Source organism: Panthera leo, chromosome B1 (assembly GCF_018350215.1).
Source record: "Panthera leo isolate Ple1 chromosome B1, P.leo_Ple1_pat1.1, whole genome shotgun sequence".
In the NCBI taxonomy this organism is placed as follows: Eukaryota; Metazoa; Chordata; class Mammalia; order Carnivora; family Felidae; genus Panthera; species Panthera leo.
In genome coordinates, this window is record NC_056682.1 from 200289654 (window position 1) to 200306355 (window position 16702).

Sequence of the window (16702 nt, forward strand, 5' to 3'; positions counted from 1 at the left end):
GGGCAGGTGGGTGGGGGGGATGGGAGGGTTACATGAAGGGGATTAATGAGCGCACTTACCGTGATGGCCACCTGAGTAATGCACACAATTGTTGAATCACTATTTTGTACACCTGAAACTAATAGAACACTGTGTTATTTATACCGCAATTTTAAAAATAAGTAAATAAAAATTAAACCCAACTACCTCTGGAGTGCCTGGCTGGTTCAGCCTCCAACTCTTGATTTGGGTTCAGATCATGATGTCACAGTTCATGAGACCCAGCCCCATGCGGGAGTTCTCTCTCTCTCTCTCTCTCTCTGCCCCTCCCTCGACCCTCACAAAATAAATAAATAAACTTAAAAAAAACCTACCTCTCAAAAAATAATAATAATAAAATATGTCATTTGTAATAGGATCAAAACAGTTTTTTAATGGTGTGTTATTTTTTCTTAACTTTTTTTAAAGTTTATTCATTTTTGAGAGACAGAGCATGAGTGGGGAAGGGGCAGAGAGAGGGAGACACAGAATCCGAAGCCGACCCCAGGCTCCGAGCTGTCAGCCCAGAGCCCGACGCGGGGCTCGAACTCACAAACCACAAGATCACGACCTGAGCCGAAGTTGGACGCTCAACCCACTGAGCCCCCCAGGCGCTGCTTGGTGTATTATTTTCCTAAGAATACTGTAATTGCCACAAACCGAGTGGCTTAAAGCGGTGGCTTAAGAGTGGCTTAAAGTTGGGGCGCCTGGGTGGCTCAGTCGGTTAAGCGTCCGACTTCGGCTCAGGTCACGATCTCACGGTCTGTGAGTTCGAGCCCCGCGTCGGGCTCTGTGCTGACAGCTCAGAGCCTGGAGCCTGTTTCAGATTCTGTGTCTCCCTCTCTCTCTCTCTCTGACCCTCCCCCGTTCATGCTCTGTCTCTCTCTGTCTCAAAAATAAATAAACATTAAAAAAAAAAAATTAAAAAAAAAAAAAAGAGTGGCTTAAAGTGGCTTAAATCCATTGTCACAGTTCAAGAGGATAGAAATCAGAAACGAAGGTGTCGGCAGGGCCATGCTCCCTCTGAAGTCTCAAGGAGAGAATCTTTCCTTGTCCCATCCGGCTTCTGGTGACTGTTGGCCATCCTTGGTGTTCCTTTGATCAGCTCAACAGAAGGCATTCTGATTCTTTTCCAGACTGGCCCAGTGCATCGAAGAAGTCTCATCAGGTGGGTCTGGTTGTCCTGGTGAAACTTAAACAAGGAATTCAAAGTCAGAACAAGCAGAAAAGCCAGGACATTCCCGAAGAAGCAGAAGCGGGGGGGGGTGGGGGGAGGCTTATCCTGCTTAACCAGATATCGGTACTTACTACAAAGCCTACCTAGTATAAAGTAATTAAGTCACTAGAGTAACAGCCCAAAGATGGAGACTAATGGAACAGAATGCAGACATGCGACGAGCTGACAGAGTCGACACCTGACAGCTGTTACGTTGCAGATCAGACGAAATGGATAAAATATTCAGTAAGCAGGGCCGGGATAACCGGGCACACACGGCGGGAAAACTGCCAGTAGATCCCTGCCTCGAACTGCGTTTCTAGGTGGATTGCCCACAACCATGAGAAAACCAACATCAAGGCTTTTAGAAGAGAGTATATGACCTCAGGGTGGTCAAGGATTTCTTCTTTTCTTAAATTTGTTTTAATGTTTATTTATTTTTGAGAGAGAGAGAGAGAGAGAGAGAGACTGAGTAGGAGCGGAGGAGGGGCAGAGAGAGAGGGAGACACAGAATCCGAAGCAGGCTCCGGGCTCTGAGCTGTCAGCACAGAGCCCGACGCGGGGCTCGAACTCACGGACCGTGAGATCGTGACCTGAGCCGAAGTCGGATGCTCAACCGACTGGGCCACCCAGGCGCCCCAAGCATTTCTTAAAATAAAACCGGGGGGGGGGGGGGGAAGCATAAAAGGAAACCTTGATATTTTGTCTTCATCAAAATTAAAATACTAACTTGTACAAGGATGTTTGGAGCAGCATCACTCATACTAGCCAAAGGGTAGAGACCCCGCCAGTGGCCACCAATGGATGAACAGATAAACGAATTGTGGCATGTTCGTGAAATACTTTTTGGCCCGAACAAGGAATCAAGTGCTGATACATGCTACAACCTGGATGAAGCTCGAAAATATTATGCAAAGTGAAAAAACCCAGACACAAAAGGCCACACAAGTGTAGCATTCTTTTTTTAAGAAATTTTTTTAAGTTTATTTATTTTTTTTTAGTAAATCTCTACACCAACGTGGAGCCCTAACTCATCACCCCGAGATTAAGAATCGCATGCTCTTCCCACCGAGCCAGCCAGTGTCTCTGTATGATCCCTTTTATGTATTTATTTATTTTAATGTTTGTTTATTTTTGAGAGGGAGAGACAGAGCACAAGTGGGGGAGGGGCAGAGAGAGAGAGGGAGACACAGAATCAGAAGCAGGCTCCGGGCTCTGAGCCGTCAGCACAGAGCCCGACGTGGGGCTCAAACTCACAAACTGTGAGATCATGACCTCAGCCGAAGTCAGAGGCTTAACCAGCTGAGCCACCCAGGCGCCGCTATTCCTTGTATATGATGTTATGGACCAAACTGTGTTCCCCCAAATTTATATGCTGACGTCCTAATCCCCATCGTGACTGTGTTTGGAGACAGGGCCTTTGTTTTAGTCCATTATAGCTGTCGTGACACAATACCACAGACTGGGGGGTGCTTATAAGCAACAGAAATTTATTTCTCACCATTCGTAGATTTGAAATAATCCAACGATAAATCATCAGCACTCGTAGTAGAGTTTAGCAAGGTTTCTAGAAACAAAAATGGCTGTAAATCCAAGATCAAGACACCCACATGGCTGAACTCTGGTGAGGGCTCTCTTCCTGGTTGATAGCAGCCGGGGACTTCTTGCTGAGCCCTCACAGGGCACAAGGAGAAGGCCAAGGCTTTGGGGAGTACCGTGGGGGTCTCTTTTATAAGAGCATTAATCCCAGTCAGGGGGGGCTCCACCGTCATGACCCAAGCCCTCCCAAAGGCCCCCCTTCTAACACCATCACATCGGGCCTTAGGATTTCAACATACGAATTTGGCAGGGGTGGGTGGGGCGGACACAACATTCAGATCATAGTAGCCTTTAAAGAAGTTATAAAGGTGAAATGAGGTCACAGGGGTAGAATACTAAGCCAACAGGACTGGTGTCCTTATAAAAAGAGGAAGAGACACCAGGGATGCTCAGTGAGCACAGAACACATGCTAGGACACAGTGGCGAGGTGGCCATTTGCGTGCGAGCCAGGGATAGAGGCCTAGAAGAACCCAAATCTGCCAACACCTTGATCGTGGACTTCCAGCCTCCCGAACTGTGAGAAAATACATCTCTGTTGTTTAAACTCACCCATTCTGTGGTATATCGTGGAAGCCTCAGCAGAGGAGTGCGTATGATATACCAAGAACAGGCAAATCCGTGGAGACAGAAGGGAGATTGATGGTGGCCAGGGGGTGAGGGGAGGGAGGCTGCGGGGCGATCACTGAGTGGCACTGGGGGAGCACTGAAAAAATTTTAAAACTAGAGAAAGCTGGCGGTAGTATAACACTGTGAATACACGAAATATCACTGAATCGTACAGTTTATGGAGATTTAGTTATATATTACACGAATTTCGCCTCAAATTTGTTTTAAACACTAGAGCATTCAGCCTGGGGGGCTCAGTCGGTTAAACGTCTGACTTCGGCTCAGGTCATGATCTCCCGGTTTGTGAGTTCGAGCCTCGCGTCAGGCTCTGTGCTGACAGCTCGGAGCCTGGAACCTGTTTCGGATTCTGTGTCTCCCTCCCTCTGCCCCTTCCCTGCTCATGCTCTGTCTCTCTCTGTCTCTCAAAAGTGAATAAACATTAAAAATAATTTTCTTCTTTTAATGTTTATTTTGAGAGAGAAAGCATAGGAGCAGAGAGAGAGAGAGAGAGAGAGAGAGAGAGAGAGAGAGGAGAGAATCCCAAGCAGGCTCCATGCTACCAGCACAGACACAAGGCTGATCCTACAATCCTGGGATCATGACCTGAGCCAAAATCAGGAGCAGATACTCAAATGACGGAGGCACGCAGGCACCCCACGTTTAAAAGATTTTGTATTTTATTCTAAAATTTTTTTTAGTGTTATTTTTCAGAGAGAGACACAGAGCACTAGCAGGGGAGGGGCAGACAGAGAGGCAGACACAGAATCCAAAGCGGGCTCCAGGCTCTGAGCTGTCAGCACAGAGCCCCGATGCAGGGTTCGAACTCACGAACCGCGAGATCATGACCTGAGCCGAAGTCGGACGTTTAACTGACTGAGCCATTCAGGCGCCCCAGTGCCTGTTAAAATATTTTTTAAACTAAAATCTTATGTTTATCAAAGGAACCTTAATCAGAGTGGGAAGTTAAGCCCGCACTCTCTGTTGCTATCTTCTCTATTTTTCTATATACCTAAAACTGTTCTCAAACATAAAGTCTATTTTCAAAAAAATAGTCAACCCTCAGCTGGGAGAAGATACTTTCAACGCTTATCCTGGCGGGCGGGGGGTGGGAGGGAGAGACTCTAAATTGTATGAACAGAACTCAAAGGATAATAAGGTTGTGACAAGTCCTGAAGGATCTTTATCCACTTTCCCCCATCCTTAGGCTCACGACTGACTTTTTCCTAACTTCATGTAAACGTCCTGTGGACTAAGTTCCAAGCCCCACTCACAACCAGACCTCTCCGACACTAGTTTTCTACTGATGCTATAAGAAGCTACCACAAGTCTAGCGGCTCAAATCAATACAATTTATTATCAGCGTTCTGAATGTCAGACCTTAGCAGGTTTCTCTGCTCTGGGTCTGGCAAGAACAAAATCAAGGGGTCGGGTGACTTACCAGGAGGCCCTAGGAAGGAACTACTTCCAAGCTCATTCACGGTGTTGGCAGAATACAGTTCTTTCGTGTTGTAGGACTGAGGTCCCTGCTTCCCTGCTGGCTGCCAGCTGGGGGCCACCCTTAGTTCCTCCGTGCCTCTCTCTTGTCCTTGCACCCGGCCACTTGCAACTCAGCACCAGCAGTCCTTTTCAGGCTCGAGATTTGCCCAAAGTCTCCCAGCCAGCATATCAGGAAGCTGGGGTCCAAATCCCGGATCTAATTCCAGCGCTTTGCCCACAACCACCAGAGACACACGGTCTACTAACAATACCATTTGCCACTGTCCGATGGTTTCATCAAGTCTGCAATGGGCCTTGACGCCATTTCCCCCCTAATCCTTTGAATAACCCTGACAGCTTTCAGAAGTGGACCTACTCGCTCCATCTGATCCACTGGAAAGCTCAGTCCCAAACAGGCAGCACTCAGGCAGGCAGGATCCCCCAGTCTTTCCTTTTAGCCCGTCCCGGGGGCCACAGGCTTAGAACATAAAGTCACCCACTTATCGCCTCCCCCATCCCGCCCCCCCCCCCCCCCAGATAATGTAAGGGAAAAAAAAAATGATCGAAGCCCTGCTGGGTGGCAGGCCTTGAGAGCAGTGTGGGGACAAAGTGAGGGCGGTGGGGCAGGGGGGACCGACTGCAGCCCGGTGTTCCGGGAAAGTGCATCTCCGGGGCCGAAAACTCATTTTTGCAACTCAGGGTTAAAACCTATGCCGCCAAACCCCTACCTCCTGAAGCCCTGACCCCAGGTCCTCGACAGAGAAGAGCCACGACCGGGGGAGGCGAAGGTACACAACTGCGCGCGTGCGCGCGCGCGCGCGCGACCCCCCAAGCACGCGGCCGGGGAGCCCAGGGGGCGTGGCCGTAAAGGGCTTCTGGCTGTGTCGCGAAAGGGGCCGCGAGGGCGCCGGGCGCTGGTGGGCGGCGGGGAGGCCAAGTGGGACGTGGCTTCCGCTCTTTAAGGGGAGAAGTTGGGGGAAAGTTTTGTTTGAGAGGAGACAAAACTCCGAGCCCGCCGCTCGCCCCGGCGGCGCTCCCGCCGAGCTCCGCCCCGCACCTGGCGCTCGCGGCCGGCCGGCCTCCAGACCCGGCGGAGCGGCCCGCGGGGGCGGCCGGGCGGCGGCGGCGGCGGCGGCGCGATGTGGCCCGAGGGCGCGGACGAGCGGCGGGGGCCCGAGCAGCCCCGCGACCGCCCCCGGAGCCCCGCGCGCGCCGCCCTCGAGCGCGAGCACGTGCGCGCGCACCTGCGGGCCCGCCTGAAGCTGCTGGAGGTGGGGATCCTGCTGGACCGGCTGCAGAGCGAGGTGGACTCGGTGGAGGGCGCCTTGGGTCAGGGCCGCTGCGGGAGCGGCGAGGCGGAGGAGCGGGTGCTGAAGCTGTACGAGAAGGCGGAGAGGAAGGCCGCCGAGGTGGCGCGGATGGGGCGGAGGATCGTGGAGCTCCACGGCCAGATAGACAGCTGCGGCTTCTCCTGAAGGACGCGGGCGCGGGTAGGTGTCGGCGGGGAGGGGGGGGGGGGGTGGGGGCTGCGCGCCGGGGAGGGGGAACGGGGTGGGGGGCAGGCCCCGAGGGTCGGGCTTGTAGGTTGGTGACAGAGAGAAAGCTGGACGCTCGTCGAAGCGGTAAGGACGCATCTTATTGAGTGGTAACTATTGCAGCAGGGGAGATAATCCAGCTTCAATGAACTAAAGTCAGCTTCCCGGCACTGGACTTTTTAAAGATTGGATTGTGCCGGGGGAAAGGCACTGAAGGGTAAAAAGAGGGCTTTGGTCCGTGTGACGAGGCCATCTGGATTTGCTAATTGGAGCGTATTCAGAGAAGCAAAGTCTCATCTTTGTGACGGGCGCACAGGTGCCAGCTGAACCTTTCGGGCACCCTATCTCCCTATACCCCTGCGGAGAATGGGAGGCCAAAGAGATGGCTTTTCCGTCCTCGAGGAGACAGTTTTGGGTAGTAGATTTACATTTCAGAGCACGCAGAGAGCCTTTGTAAGTGCAAACCTTCCATAAGGTAGCTACTCTAAGAGGGGGTCTTGGTGCTTCTCTGCCTATCGGTAGGTTTTGGCTGGAACAAACAGTAAATTTTCCCAGCAACTTTGAGCTTCCCCCCACCCCTCGAAGGCACTTGAGGGAGGGCTGGGGTCACAGCCTTAAGATGGGGAAGCCATGCTAGAGTTTGGCCAGATCTCTGAGTGCCAGACCTTGAACAGAGTGGTTATCGATCGAGAGCTCTACGATTCTCACAGGCAACGTCTTGATAATAAATTTCTCCCAATTGTCCAATAGGTTCACCGTCAGACTCTGGTTGACCTGTCCGCTGACGCCCTGGAAAAGCTGAGACCCGAGAACCTGTTGTTCTCACTTCTCTGTTTTTCTGTAGACGTCGTTTCTACGTATACTGTTAACTCTGCATGTTAGTCTGTGTGGTGACCACTGTGTGGTTACAGATTGCCAAATGTATTTAGTTCTGCGAAGAACTTTTACTGGGGAAAGGTTCTCAAAGCAGTTTGAGTCTCGATTGTAAACTGATGAGGTGGTCATGTTTTTATGCTTGGAATTTCTCAGTGTTTTACATTTTTCTGTTCCTGGGCATTTGACTATCTCTTCTGTGACCTAATCACTGCTGGAAAGTCTGGGCCGAGGAAGACACCGTGTCGGTTGTCAAAGAGCGGAGTTGCTGAAGGAGTTGCGCCTGCTTCGCTGGAAAGTGCCACCAGAAAAGGGATGGGAAGTGGTGGTGACAAGTTCAGAACTTGTCATTTCTCTGTGACCCCAACAAGGCTTCCCTCTGAAATTAAGTCGCAGTATTGGGCGCATGTAACGTGAACTCTTGGGAGAGGTTGGACAACCCAGCAGAGTCTGATTTGTGGTTGTGTTCTTACGTTTTGTTTGTGGTCTGGCTTAAGGTTCAGCGTCACGGACAGCTCTCGGTAGTGCATTTCCGGCTCTCTGAGGCCCGGAAAGAGGGATGTGCCTTAATGGTCCCAGGGAGGAGCTGTGGACTTAAACTGAACAGGGCCAGCACCATTTCATGGGCTGTTAATTGTCTGGTTACGCTCATTTGAGTAGCACACACCCCCCACCCCCCGTCCATTTGAGGTTAAAACAACATATGTAATAAGCATTTGTAAGTTTGCCCAAATAAACCAAAGCCCTGCAACTTTGCCAGGAAACAGATAATAAAAAACGTTTCTCAGGGTTATCTTGTGTGCCGTGCTATCCTCGTCATCAAATGCAGTAAACTCCTTGTGGCTCAGAAGGCGCTCCATAAACCCACCGTTGGGAAGGGCAGGTCAGCAAGCACAGTTCTTACAGCAGGAAAGGTTCCTCATGGAATCTGCTTGTCCAGGCTCTGGCCTGGAAGCGCATCTGTTCGACATCCTTGCATCATGTGCTCCACGGCCTGAACTAGGAACACAGAGATGAGACGTGGCAGAGAAGACCTACGACAAAACACTGCAGATACGGCGTGCTCAGTTTCATGCCAGGTATTCTGAAACAGAACAGGAAAGGGGGACAGTGTCTTGCCCTTAACCTCCTTCTGGTGGATGAGGCGGACAACAAGCAAGCAAACCTGTGCCCTGTTGTCCAGCTGTGCCCCGTGTTCGGAAGAAAAGTCCAAGCAGGGTCAGAGGTGTGAGCTGTTTTAGGCCAGGGAAGTCCGGCCTCCCAAGGAGGCAGCATTTGAGCAGCGAACTGAATGGAGGACCGAAGGATGGAGCAGAGCAGGCACCCGGGAGGAGGACGGGAGATTTGTGCTTTCCCCGGGTCCTGCCTGCCGTCTTCTGGCTGGAGACGGTGGCTGGGGGAGCCGGAGATCAGGAGCGTGTTGCAGTGAGAACCGAGTCCCTGACGCGGGCTCCAAGCGGATTGGAGGGTCGGTGGCAAGTGGAGCCAGGAGAGGGTGCTGTCGGACTGCTTGTGGGCAGCCGGCAAAGGGATCAGTCAGCTGGTCGGCCCCACTGGGTGGAGGCACAGGTTCCCGAGAAGGGGAGGGGAGATGCTCCGGAGGAGAGTCGCGTCCTGCCCTTGACCTAGCAAGGCTTTCCGAGGCGGTAGACCCGCATGACCTGGCCCCTGCGCTGTCTGGCCGCCTCCTGCCGCCGCTGGAGTTTCCCAGCCGCACCGGCCTTGTGCTGCCTGTTGAGGGCTCCTGTCCTTGCCCGAATAGCCCCACTGCAGCTGAGAGGTGGGACAGAGTCCAGCCCGAAGCAGGTAAGAAGTGGAAACTGTGTGTACACAGAACTCCTGAGAAACGTGGATGGACAGGCGCAGGTTCAAGGCTGGGTCTTCCCTTCTTAAGCCGGCTGACGGGAAGGCGTGTCCTGTGCTGGTGGCCGCACCCGGGGAGGCGGTGCCCTCTCCAGCTGTGGGAAACATGGCCAGACCACCCCCCCCCCCCCCCCCCCCCCGCCCTCTCTGCGCTCACTGCTGCAAAGCCTCTTTCCATCCTTCGCAGAACCGAGAGGCTCTGTGGCCTCTGGTAACCGACCAGAAGCATGAGACACCCCAAGAATTCTTCCCTCCTGAGGTTTCTCAAGCCAGGGAGCAAGGAGGTACAGCACTGCCATCATTTCCCTGGGGAGCGCCTGCCATCTGCAGCCCAGTGCACGCCCCCCTGCCCCTGCCCAGATCCCCTCCTCGCCTTCCCTCCCCAGCCAGAGTCCTGAGCTCTGTGCCAGGCCACCTCCAGCCCAGCTGAGGGGCTCTCGCTGTGGCCTGTCTTAGGATGCTGTGCCCCCCACGCTGGGCTCTGCCGCCTTCTAGGCTGCCTGTGTCTTCTCGGCAGCCCATTACGAGTCAACCCATGGATCAACCCAACTTTTCTATGAAATACCTGACGGAACGATACAGGTTCATGCACCAATGTTCCTATGAACCCCTTCCAAGTACTTCCGGGGGTGATGACCGGAAACACAGATAAGAACGGAGTCCCAGCTTTCTGGTTGCGACAGCCGCGTACCATTTTTCTGCTCTCTGCGCCAGTGGTAGCTTTGGTGAGCCTGGTCCCACATCCACACTGCTTTTACTCACAGGTCAGAATTCCTCGTGCACTTGGGTTAGCCCCCTGCCATTCCCCACCGCACCCCCGCCCTGAAAGCACTTGGTTACCCGCCTGAGTTAAGCCGTGGGTGGGCAGGTACAGTCCATCTACAAGTAACAGCCCCGCCGTGCGTTGACCATTCAGAGACCCTGGGTGGCTGGCACGTGTTGTCTTCACTGAGTCTGTCCCAGATGGACATCTGGATTCCGTGCTCTGCTGGCCGACTCTGCCCGTCATCTTGCTTCCCTGCCCCTTCTGCCCCTTGACTCCTCCTTCAGTGCCGGCCCCGCTCTCCTGGACCCCTGGGAAACCTGAGCTCCTTCACCGTCCCTTGACAAAGCTGCCCCCTCCACCCTAACAGAGCTGCCCTCCTCCACCCAGCCTGGGGGGTAATGGGAAGCTGAGGGGGTAAGAAAATCCTCTGTAACAAAACCTTTTCATACAGCGGATGAACACGAAGAGGGAAACGGGGACTCCCTAAGACGTGCGGGATGGAGATGCTGCCACTCGAGATTTGCTTTCAACGAAGTCAGGAGCGTTAAGAGGGGAGGTGGGCCACACAGAGGGGCCTCCTATGTCCCAAGGAGCTGGAAGAACGGGCTTCCTCGATCACGTGGCGCTTCGTGCCCGTGTTGCTCCTCCCTCTGTTCCAGGTCACACACCGCGGTGTTTGACTATTGAGTTACGTGGGTGGCGGGTCACTAGCAGGTTAGGCAGAGCAAAACCAACGCCCGATTGCCTGGGGTTCTTCAAGTTCAACTTCTGTTATCAGAATTTTGGCTCTCGCGATCTCCGCACACGGTGCCGCTTCCACAACGCGCTATAGTACAAGGCCAAAGGGACTTTGCAGACGTAATTCGCCACGTGGGTCCCGTGTAAGCCTGTGGACCCTTCAAAGCAGAGAGCTGGAGCTTAAGAGGAAATCCAGGCAATTTAAAGCACAAGATGGATTCCGTGCACGTCGCTGGCCTAAAGATGGAGGCAGCCGCGTGCCAGGGAAACAGGAACCCAGTCCTCCAAACCCAAGCAACTGGATTCTGCCAACAACCTGAAGGAGCTTCAGCATGGCTTCTTCCCCGGGGCCTCCAGCAAGGAATGTAGCCCAGCTGACACCAGCAGAGGCTCGCGCCATGCTGGACTTCTGCCTTCAAAAGCGTGAGATAATCGGTGCGTGTTTTTTCAAGCCGCCAAGTTGGCAATGAGCTCCACAGCCAGAGAAAACGGACTCAGCTTTGTGGCAGAAGGTACTTCAAGCCTTCACCAAACCGCAGCCTCTTGCACTCTGTCGTGGTGATCTCTCGCTACATAACAGATCAAAAATCGAATAGGTCTGGGCCCCTGAGTGTCTTAGTCGGCTGAGCATCCAACTCCTGGTTTCGGATCGGGTCATAATCCAGGGTTGTGAGATAGAGCCCTGCATTGGGCTCCACACTGAGTTTGGAGCCTGCTTGGGATTCTCTCTCTCCCTCTCCTTCTGCCCCTCCCTGCATGTGTGCACGCTCTCTCTCGCTCTCTCTCAAATAAAAAAAACACATATATTAAAATTGAGTAGGTCAAGAATTTGGAGGACTCAGCTCAGCATTTTGGGCTGTCAGGTGGAGGCTGGGGCTGGATTCTTCTCAAATGCTTCTTCTCTTCAATGTCTGGTGCCTGGACTCAGAAAACCTAAATGCTGGGCTCCTGGGGCATCTCCTTGGCTCTCTTCCAGTGGTCTCTCCAGTTGTGGTGGCTTTGGGTAGTTGGATTTCTTGAGACCTTAGGACTCCAAAACTGCCGTACCAGGAGAGCCACGCAGAAGCTGCAGTGTCTTTTTTTCAGCTGGTCCCGGGAGTCATAGCATCACTTGGGCCATACTCTCTTAGGTGGCCACAAAGGCCCATCCAGATTCCAAGACAGGGGACGTAGATTCCTCCCTTTGATAGGGACGTGGCAAGGTTCTAGAAGAGCACGTGGGACCAGAAATGCCATGGTGGCCATCTTTGGAGAATGCAGCCCGTCCCTCTGGCCACAACAGTGACACTCCTCCCTATGGAAACCCACACTCACACTTTTCCCTAAAAGCCTCCAAGTCTTACTGCATTATGTCAGCACACTGAGGCCCAAGGTCCAGGGTCTGGTCATCGAGATCAGACCCAAGGATGGGAGAGGCTCCCCAGGGACAGCCCCTGAGAACTGCTTCTCCATATGCAGGCTGCACACTGGTGAGATGCCCTGTCTGCCCCATACACCCACCGTGGTGGGACCAGCATCGCCCAGCTGCTACAGACATGACCCAAAAGAGGGGAAACAGCAAGTGCCAATCACCAGTCTGCAGCAGTTCTGAGATGCAGCAGGGCTCTGTTCCCAGTTCCTCCACCAGGGCCCAGTCTTACTCTCTGGGAACAATTCTCTGGGAATCTGGCTCCAGCCTCTGGGCCCTCGGTCCCAACCTCTGAACCATCTTTCCTTTTTTCAGATGTAGCTCAGGACTGAATCCGAGTAGTTTCTTCCAGTTGCTTCTTGCCTGCAGAAACTTGGGGTTCCAAGATCCCCTTTTCGTTTTCTATGGTAGGTCTCCCTTTAACTCAAACTGATGTGCTTCCTTTTGAAACGGTGCTTCTTCTTTCGTGATTGATTAACATACCCATGAAAGCCACATCCACAAAACTCACTCTACCTCACTCTACGTTGGGCTTCCAGTGGTATTTGCAGGGACAGTGTCCTTCAGATTCTTAGAGATCCTGTCGTTTGCAAGAGAAGATGCATGAGGCGTGCCTTCAAGATCCTCAGAAGGCCTTTTGTTGTCCGAAAGGCTCTATGAGGTAACACCATAAATCTTCCTGAGGTTTTAACAGAGGATTTCTAGTCATGCTTTTGGGTCTCATCTTTAAACCATATTCTCCTGACAGCAGCGTGGATTTGAGCTCTGTTCAGAGACCTTCCTAAATGGTAGCACTGTTTGCCATCCAGAGAGGCTGGGAATGAGAACCCAGCAAACCCAGCAAGTCCTGGCTCTCTTATCTTTTATTTTTAGAGAGAGAGCACGTGCATATGAGTGGGGGAGGGGGCAGAGGGAGAGAGAATCTCAAGCAGGTTCCATGCTCAGCACAGAGCCCAATGCAGGGCTCGATCCCATGACCCTGGGGCCATGACCTGAGCCAAAATCAAGAGTTGGACGCTCAACCAACTGCTGGCTCTTTTGTATTTAACGGCTGTTTCTTCCTCTTACATTCTACTATGAACACTGCCCTCACATGTCCTTAGTTTGGCCATTCAGTTCATTAGGTACACATTTTCTGTAGATTGTCAGGTTCTCTGCTGCTGTGTAACAAAGATCCCCTTTCCTCCAGAATCCTGTGTTTTCAGCCTTCACTGAAAACCTTCACTAGAGCCTCAGATTTCTCTGTCTCAACATCTTCCCAGCCCCTGCCCACTGCCCAGTGCCACACTCATGCCCACGTTTGACACTGTGTCTCAGGAGTAACCGTTTCCAGAGACCAGCACCTCCTCAAGTGATCTGCTGTTATGTACACAATCTCTTCAAAACTTAGTGGCTTAAAACAACAGCCATTTATTTCTTCCTCTTCCTGTGGGTCAGGAATTTGGGAGCAACCCAGCCAGGCAGTTCAAGCTCAGGGTGTCTCATGAAGCTGCAGTCAGGTGGCGACTGGGGTCATCTGGAAGGTTCTGTCCACTCGCACATCTGTGCTTTGGCCAGTTGTCGTGGACGAGAAGTGTTCAATGGTGATTGGAACTTACCAAATCTTCTACATTCACTCTGATAGAAATAAGTTCTCTTTACAAGTCGTTCTGTTGCTGGCTATGTGAAACAGACTCACCGTGCAATAATCATCACTTGATGGAAGACCTTTCCCCAGTGGGTTTTGGGTTCACAGATTGTGGATCAGTCTGGGAACGGATCGCACTGGGAAAAGACAGAACCCAGGACTTTTTCCTTTCTCTTCTGTCGATTCTATCCCTCTCTCTGATGTAGCGTAATGCAGTCTGCAGATGGCAGCAGCAGCGTGATCTTGCTTGTAAAACGTCCAGGTTTTGGAAACATCATTTTTACATATGGGAGGGATACTAAAAGCGGCTGTAGTGACGACCGATTTATATTTTCTAGAATTTGTAAGTCTGGTGCCGTGATATCCCGAAAAACAAGACACGGAAGAGACGGGTTCAGGGTGAACATGGGATATGGAAGAAGCTTCGGAGGTGCAAAGGGGCTGAATACCACTTCCTGAAGAAGATACTCCAGGCCCAAGTTTCTAAAGTGTTGTTTTTTTTTTTTTTTAGTAGATTCTATGCATAATGTGGGACTTAAACTCAGGACCCCAAGATCAAGAGTCGACACTCTGCTGACTGAGCCCGCGAGGCACCCCAGGCCCAAGTTTCTAAAGAAAAAAAACAACATCTGGGCATCTGAGTGAGATTCCTCCAATCAAGACTGGATGGAGTAAAAATATGGAGGAAAAGAGTTGGGCATTTTAATTTTTCTGGGACCATAATCTAACCTAGACAGGCTTCACATCGAACGGACCCATTAGCTTCTGCTGCATAAACCACCCTAGGTCCCGGTGACAATAAACATTTCTCAAGGGCCTGCACCTTGGCTGGGACTTGGGTGATCCAGACTGGCTAAGTAATGTGTCTGCGGTGCCAGCTGACCTAAGCTGGGCCTGTCTAGGGCGCCTTGGTCAAGTGTTCCTCCCCTCTTCCTCCCGAGACCAATAAGAGAAGCCGGCCTGTTCTCGTAGCAGAGACACGTTAGGACACTTCGAGCATGTGCTTGTGTCACATCTGCTAACATTTCATTGGCCAAAGCAAGACACAAGGCAAAGGACGAGGAAGCAGGAAGGGGTGGAGAACTGGGATCTTCTGTACCATCTGCCACAATCTGTCTCCTTGCCAATTACTCGTCAAATTTCCTCATCCTCCTCTAAGGATCCTCCCAGATTTCTTCCAGTCATGCCATCCAGCTAGAAGTCTGGGATCCTGTGACCCACATCAGCTTTTCCGTGGCGCAGAGGCTTATGAACTTTTTAAAAGACTCGTTCTTGCCCACACTCTCAGTTCAGACTACCATAACGAATACCATAGACCGCGTGGCTGAAAACAACAAACCGTTTCTCACAGTTCTGGAGGCCGGAAATCCGCAATCAAGGTACTGAAGGATTTGGCATCTAGTGAGAGCCCTCCTCCTGGCTGGTGGACCAGCTGCCCTCCCACTGTAGCCTCACACGGAGGAGAGAGAGGCTAGTTCTCTGGGGTCTCCGCTTTGAAGGGCACTCATCCCGTCACGGGGGCTCCGCCCTCAAGGCCTAATTACCTCCCGAAGGCCCCGCCCCCACATGCCATTTAAATGGGGACCTGGATTTTGCCTTACGAATTTGGGGCGAACACAAACATGTAATCTATAACACCCGCGCAGAGACAAACGCAGTGGTGACGAGACAGGATGGCGTCCCTATGTGAGGACGAATTACAGCAGCTGATGACTTACAGCAATGTTGATGTGCCGTAGGCAAATACTGTCTGGTCTCTCACTGTAAGGATAAGGAATATTCCTTGATTAGGCCTTGGTCCTGGAACCTAAAAACGGTTCACTGGTGCAGGTACTGGCACACGTTTTTTGGTAAACGGCCAGATTATTCATTTTTTTAGGCTTTGTGGGTCAGTTTTGTGTGTGTGTGTGTGTGTGCGTGCGTGTGTTTTTAACAACTCTTTAGATATGTGAAAAGCATTCTTTGTTCAAGGGCTGTAGTTTGCTAACCCCACCCTTCTTCATTGTTCTGCACGCTTGTCTGGGCTCTCCGAGTGGGTCGGGTTCTTCCTTTTCCATCACACTCCTTGGCCACTTCTGAGGAGGGAATTGAAAAATACGTCAGTTTTGGCTACTGAGCCTGCTTTCTGCTAGGAGAAAAATTGGGAGCCAGGAAACCTTTCTACATTTTGGAGAGTCTTAGTCTTTCTTCATCCAAGCTGGCAGCATTTTTGCTAACATGGCTGCCTCCAAAACTTAGTGGGTTTTCTCTGTATTTTATTCCGTTCCATTCACGTACCAAAAGGCAAGCAATTCTTATGTTTAGCTCTCTAGGCCTAATTGCTGCTACTTTGGTCATATCTGGCTGCTGTGAGATCATGCCCTTCGGATCCCTAGAAGCCTGTGGTAGGCAGAATTTTAATACAGGTCCTCATGAGCTGTGATACCTGGTATTACTCCTGTGATTACGTTACATTATATGGCAAAAGGGGGATTATTCGGGCACACCTCATCTAATCACGTCCCCCCATAAACCCTTTAAGTTATAAAGTAGAATTTTCTCTGGCTAGGAGGTGATCTCAATGATTAAAATGTTAAGAGGCACCTGTGTGGCTAGGTGAGTTAAAACAACTAACTATAGGGGCGCCTGGGTGGCTCAGTCGGTTAAGCATCCGACTTCGGCTCAGGTCGTGATCTCGTAGTCGGTGAGTTCAAGCCCCGCATCAGGCTCTGTGCTGACAGCTCAGAACCTGGAGCCTGCTTCTGATTCTGTGTCTCCCTCTCTCTCTGACCCTCCGCCTATTCATGCTCTGTCTCTCTCTGTCTCAAAAAAAATAAACGTTAAAAAAAAAATTTAATGAAATAACTAACTGACCATAGATTTCAGCTCAGGTCATGATCTCACAGTTTGTGAGTTTGAGCCCCACATCAAGCTCTCCCTCTCTCTGCCCCTCCCCCGCTCTTGTCTCGTTCTCTCAAAATAAAAATAAACTTTAAA

General features: G+C 51.6%; 2 protein-coding genes across 4 annotated transcripts in view; one reads left to right on the forward strand and one right to left on the reverse strand.

The window, feature by feature from the left end:
• Positions 1–1187: 1187 nt before the first annotated feature.
• LOC122218642 (MORF4 family-associated protein 1) overlaps positions 1188–16702 on the reverse strand; it is a 46185-nt gene continuing 30670 nt past the window's right edge. The window contains exon 2 of the mRNA XM_042936945.1: positions 1188–1210. The gene's annotated coding sequence lies outside the window, so the exon portion shown is untranslated. The remainder of the gene's footprint in view (positions 1211–16702) is intronic.
• LOC122218644 (putative MORF4 family-associated protein 1-like protein UPP) lies at positions 6056–16334 on the forward strand. 3 transcript variants are annotated; one of them, XM_042936950.1, is made up of 2 exons: positions 6056–6406; positions 14238–16334. In XM_042936950.1, the coding sequence occupies exon 1, from the start codon at positions 6056–6058 to the stop codon at positions 6389–6391; it is 336 nt and encodes a 111-aa protein (XP_042792884.1). In that variant the 3' UTR covers positions 6392–6406; positions 14238–16334. The 3 variants fall into 3 exon arrangements, with proteins under 3 accessions (XP_042792884.1, XP_042792885.1, XP_042792883.1); XM_042936951.1 differs by lacking the exon at positions 14238–16334 and adding an exon at positions 14065–14092; XM_042936949.1 differs by lacking the exon at positions 14238–16334 and adding an exon at positions 7202–8115.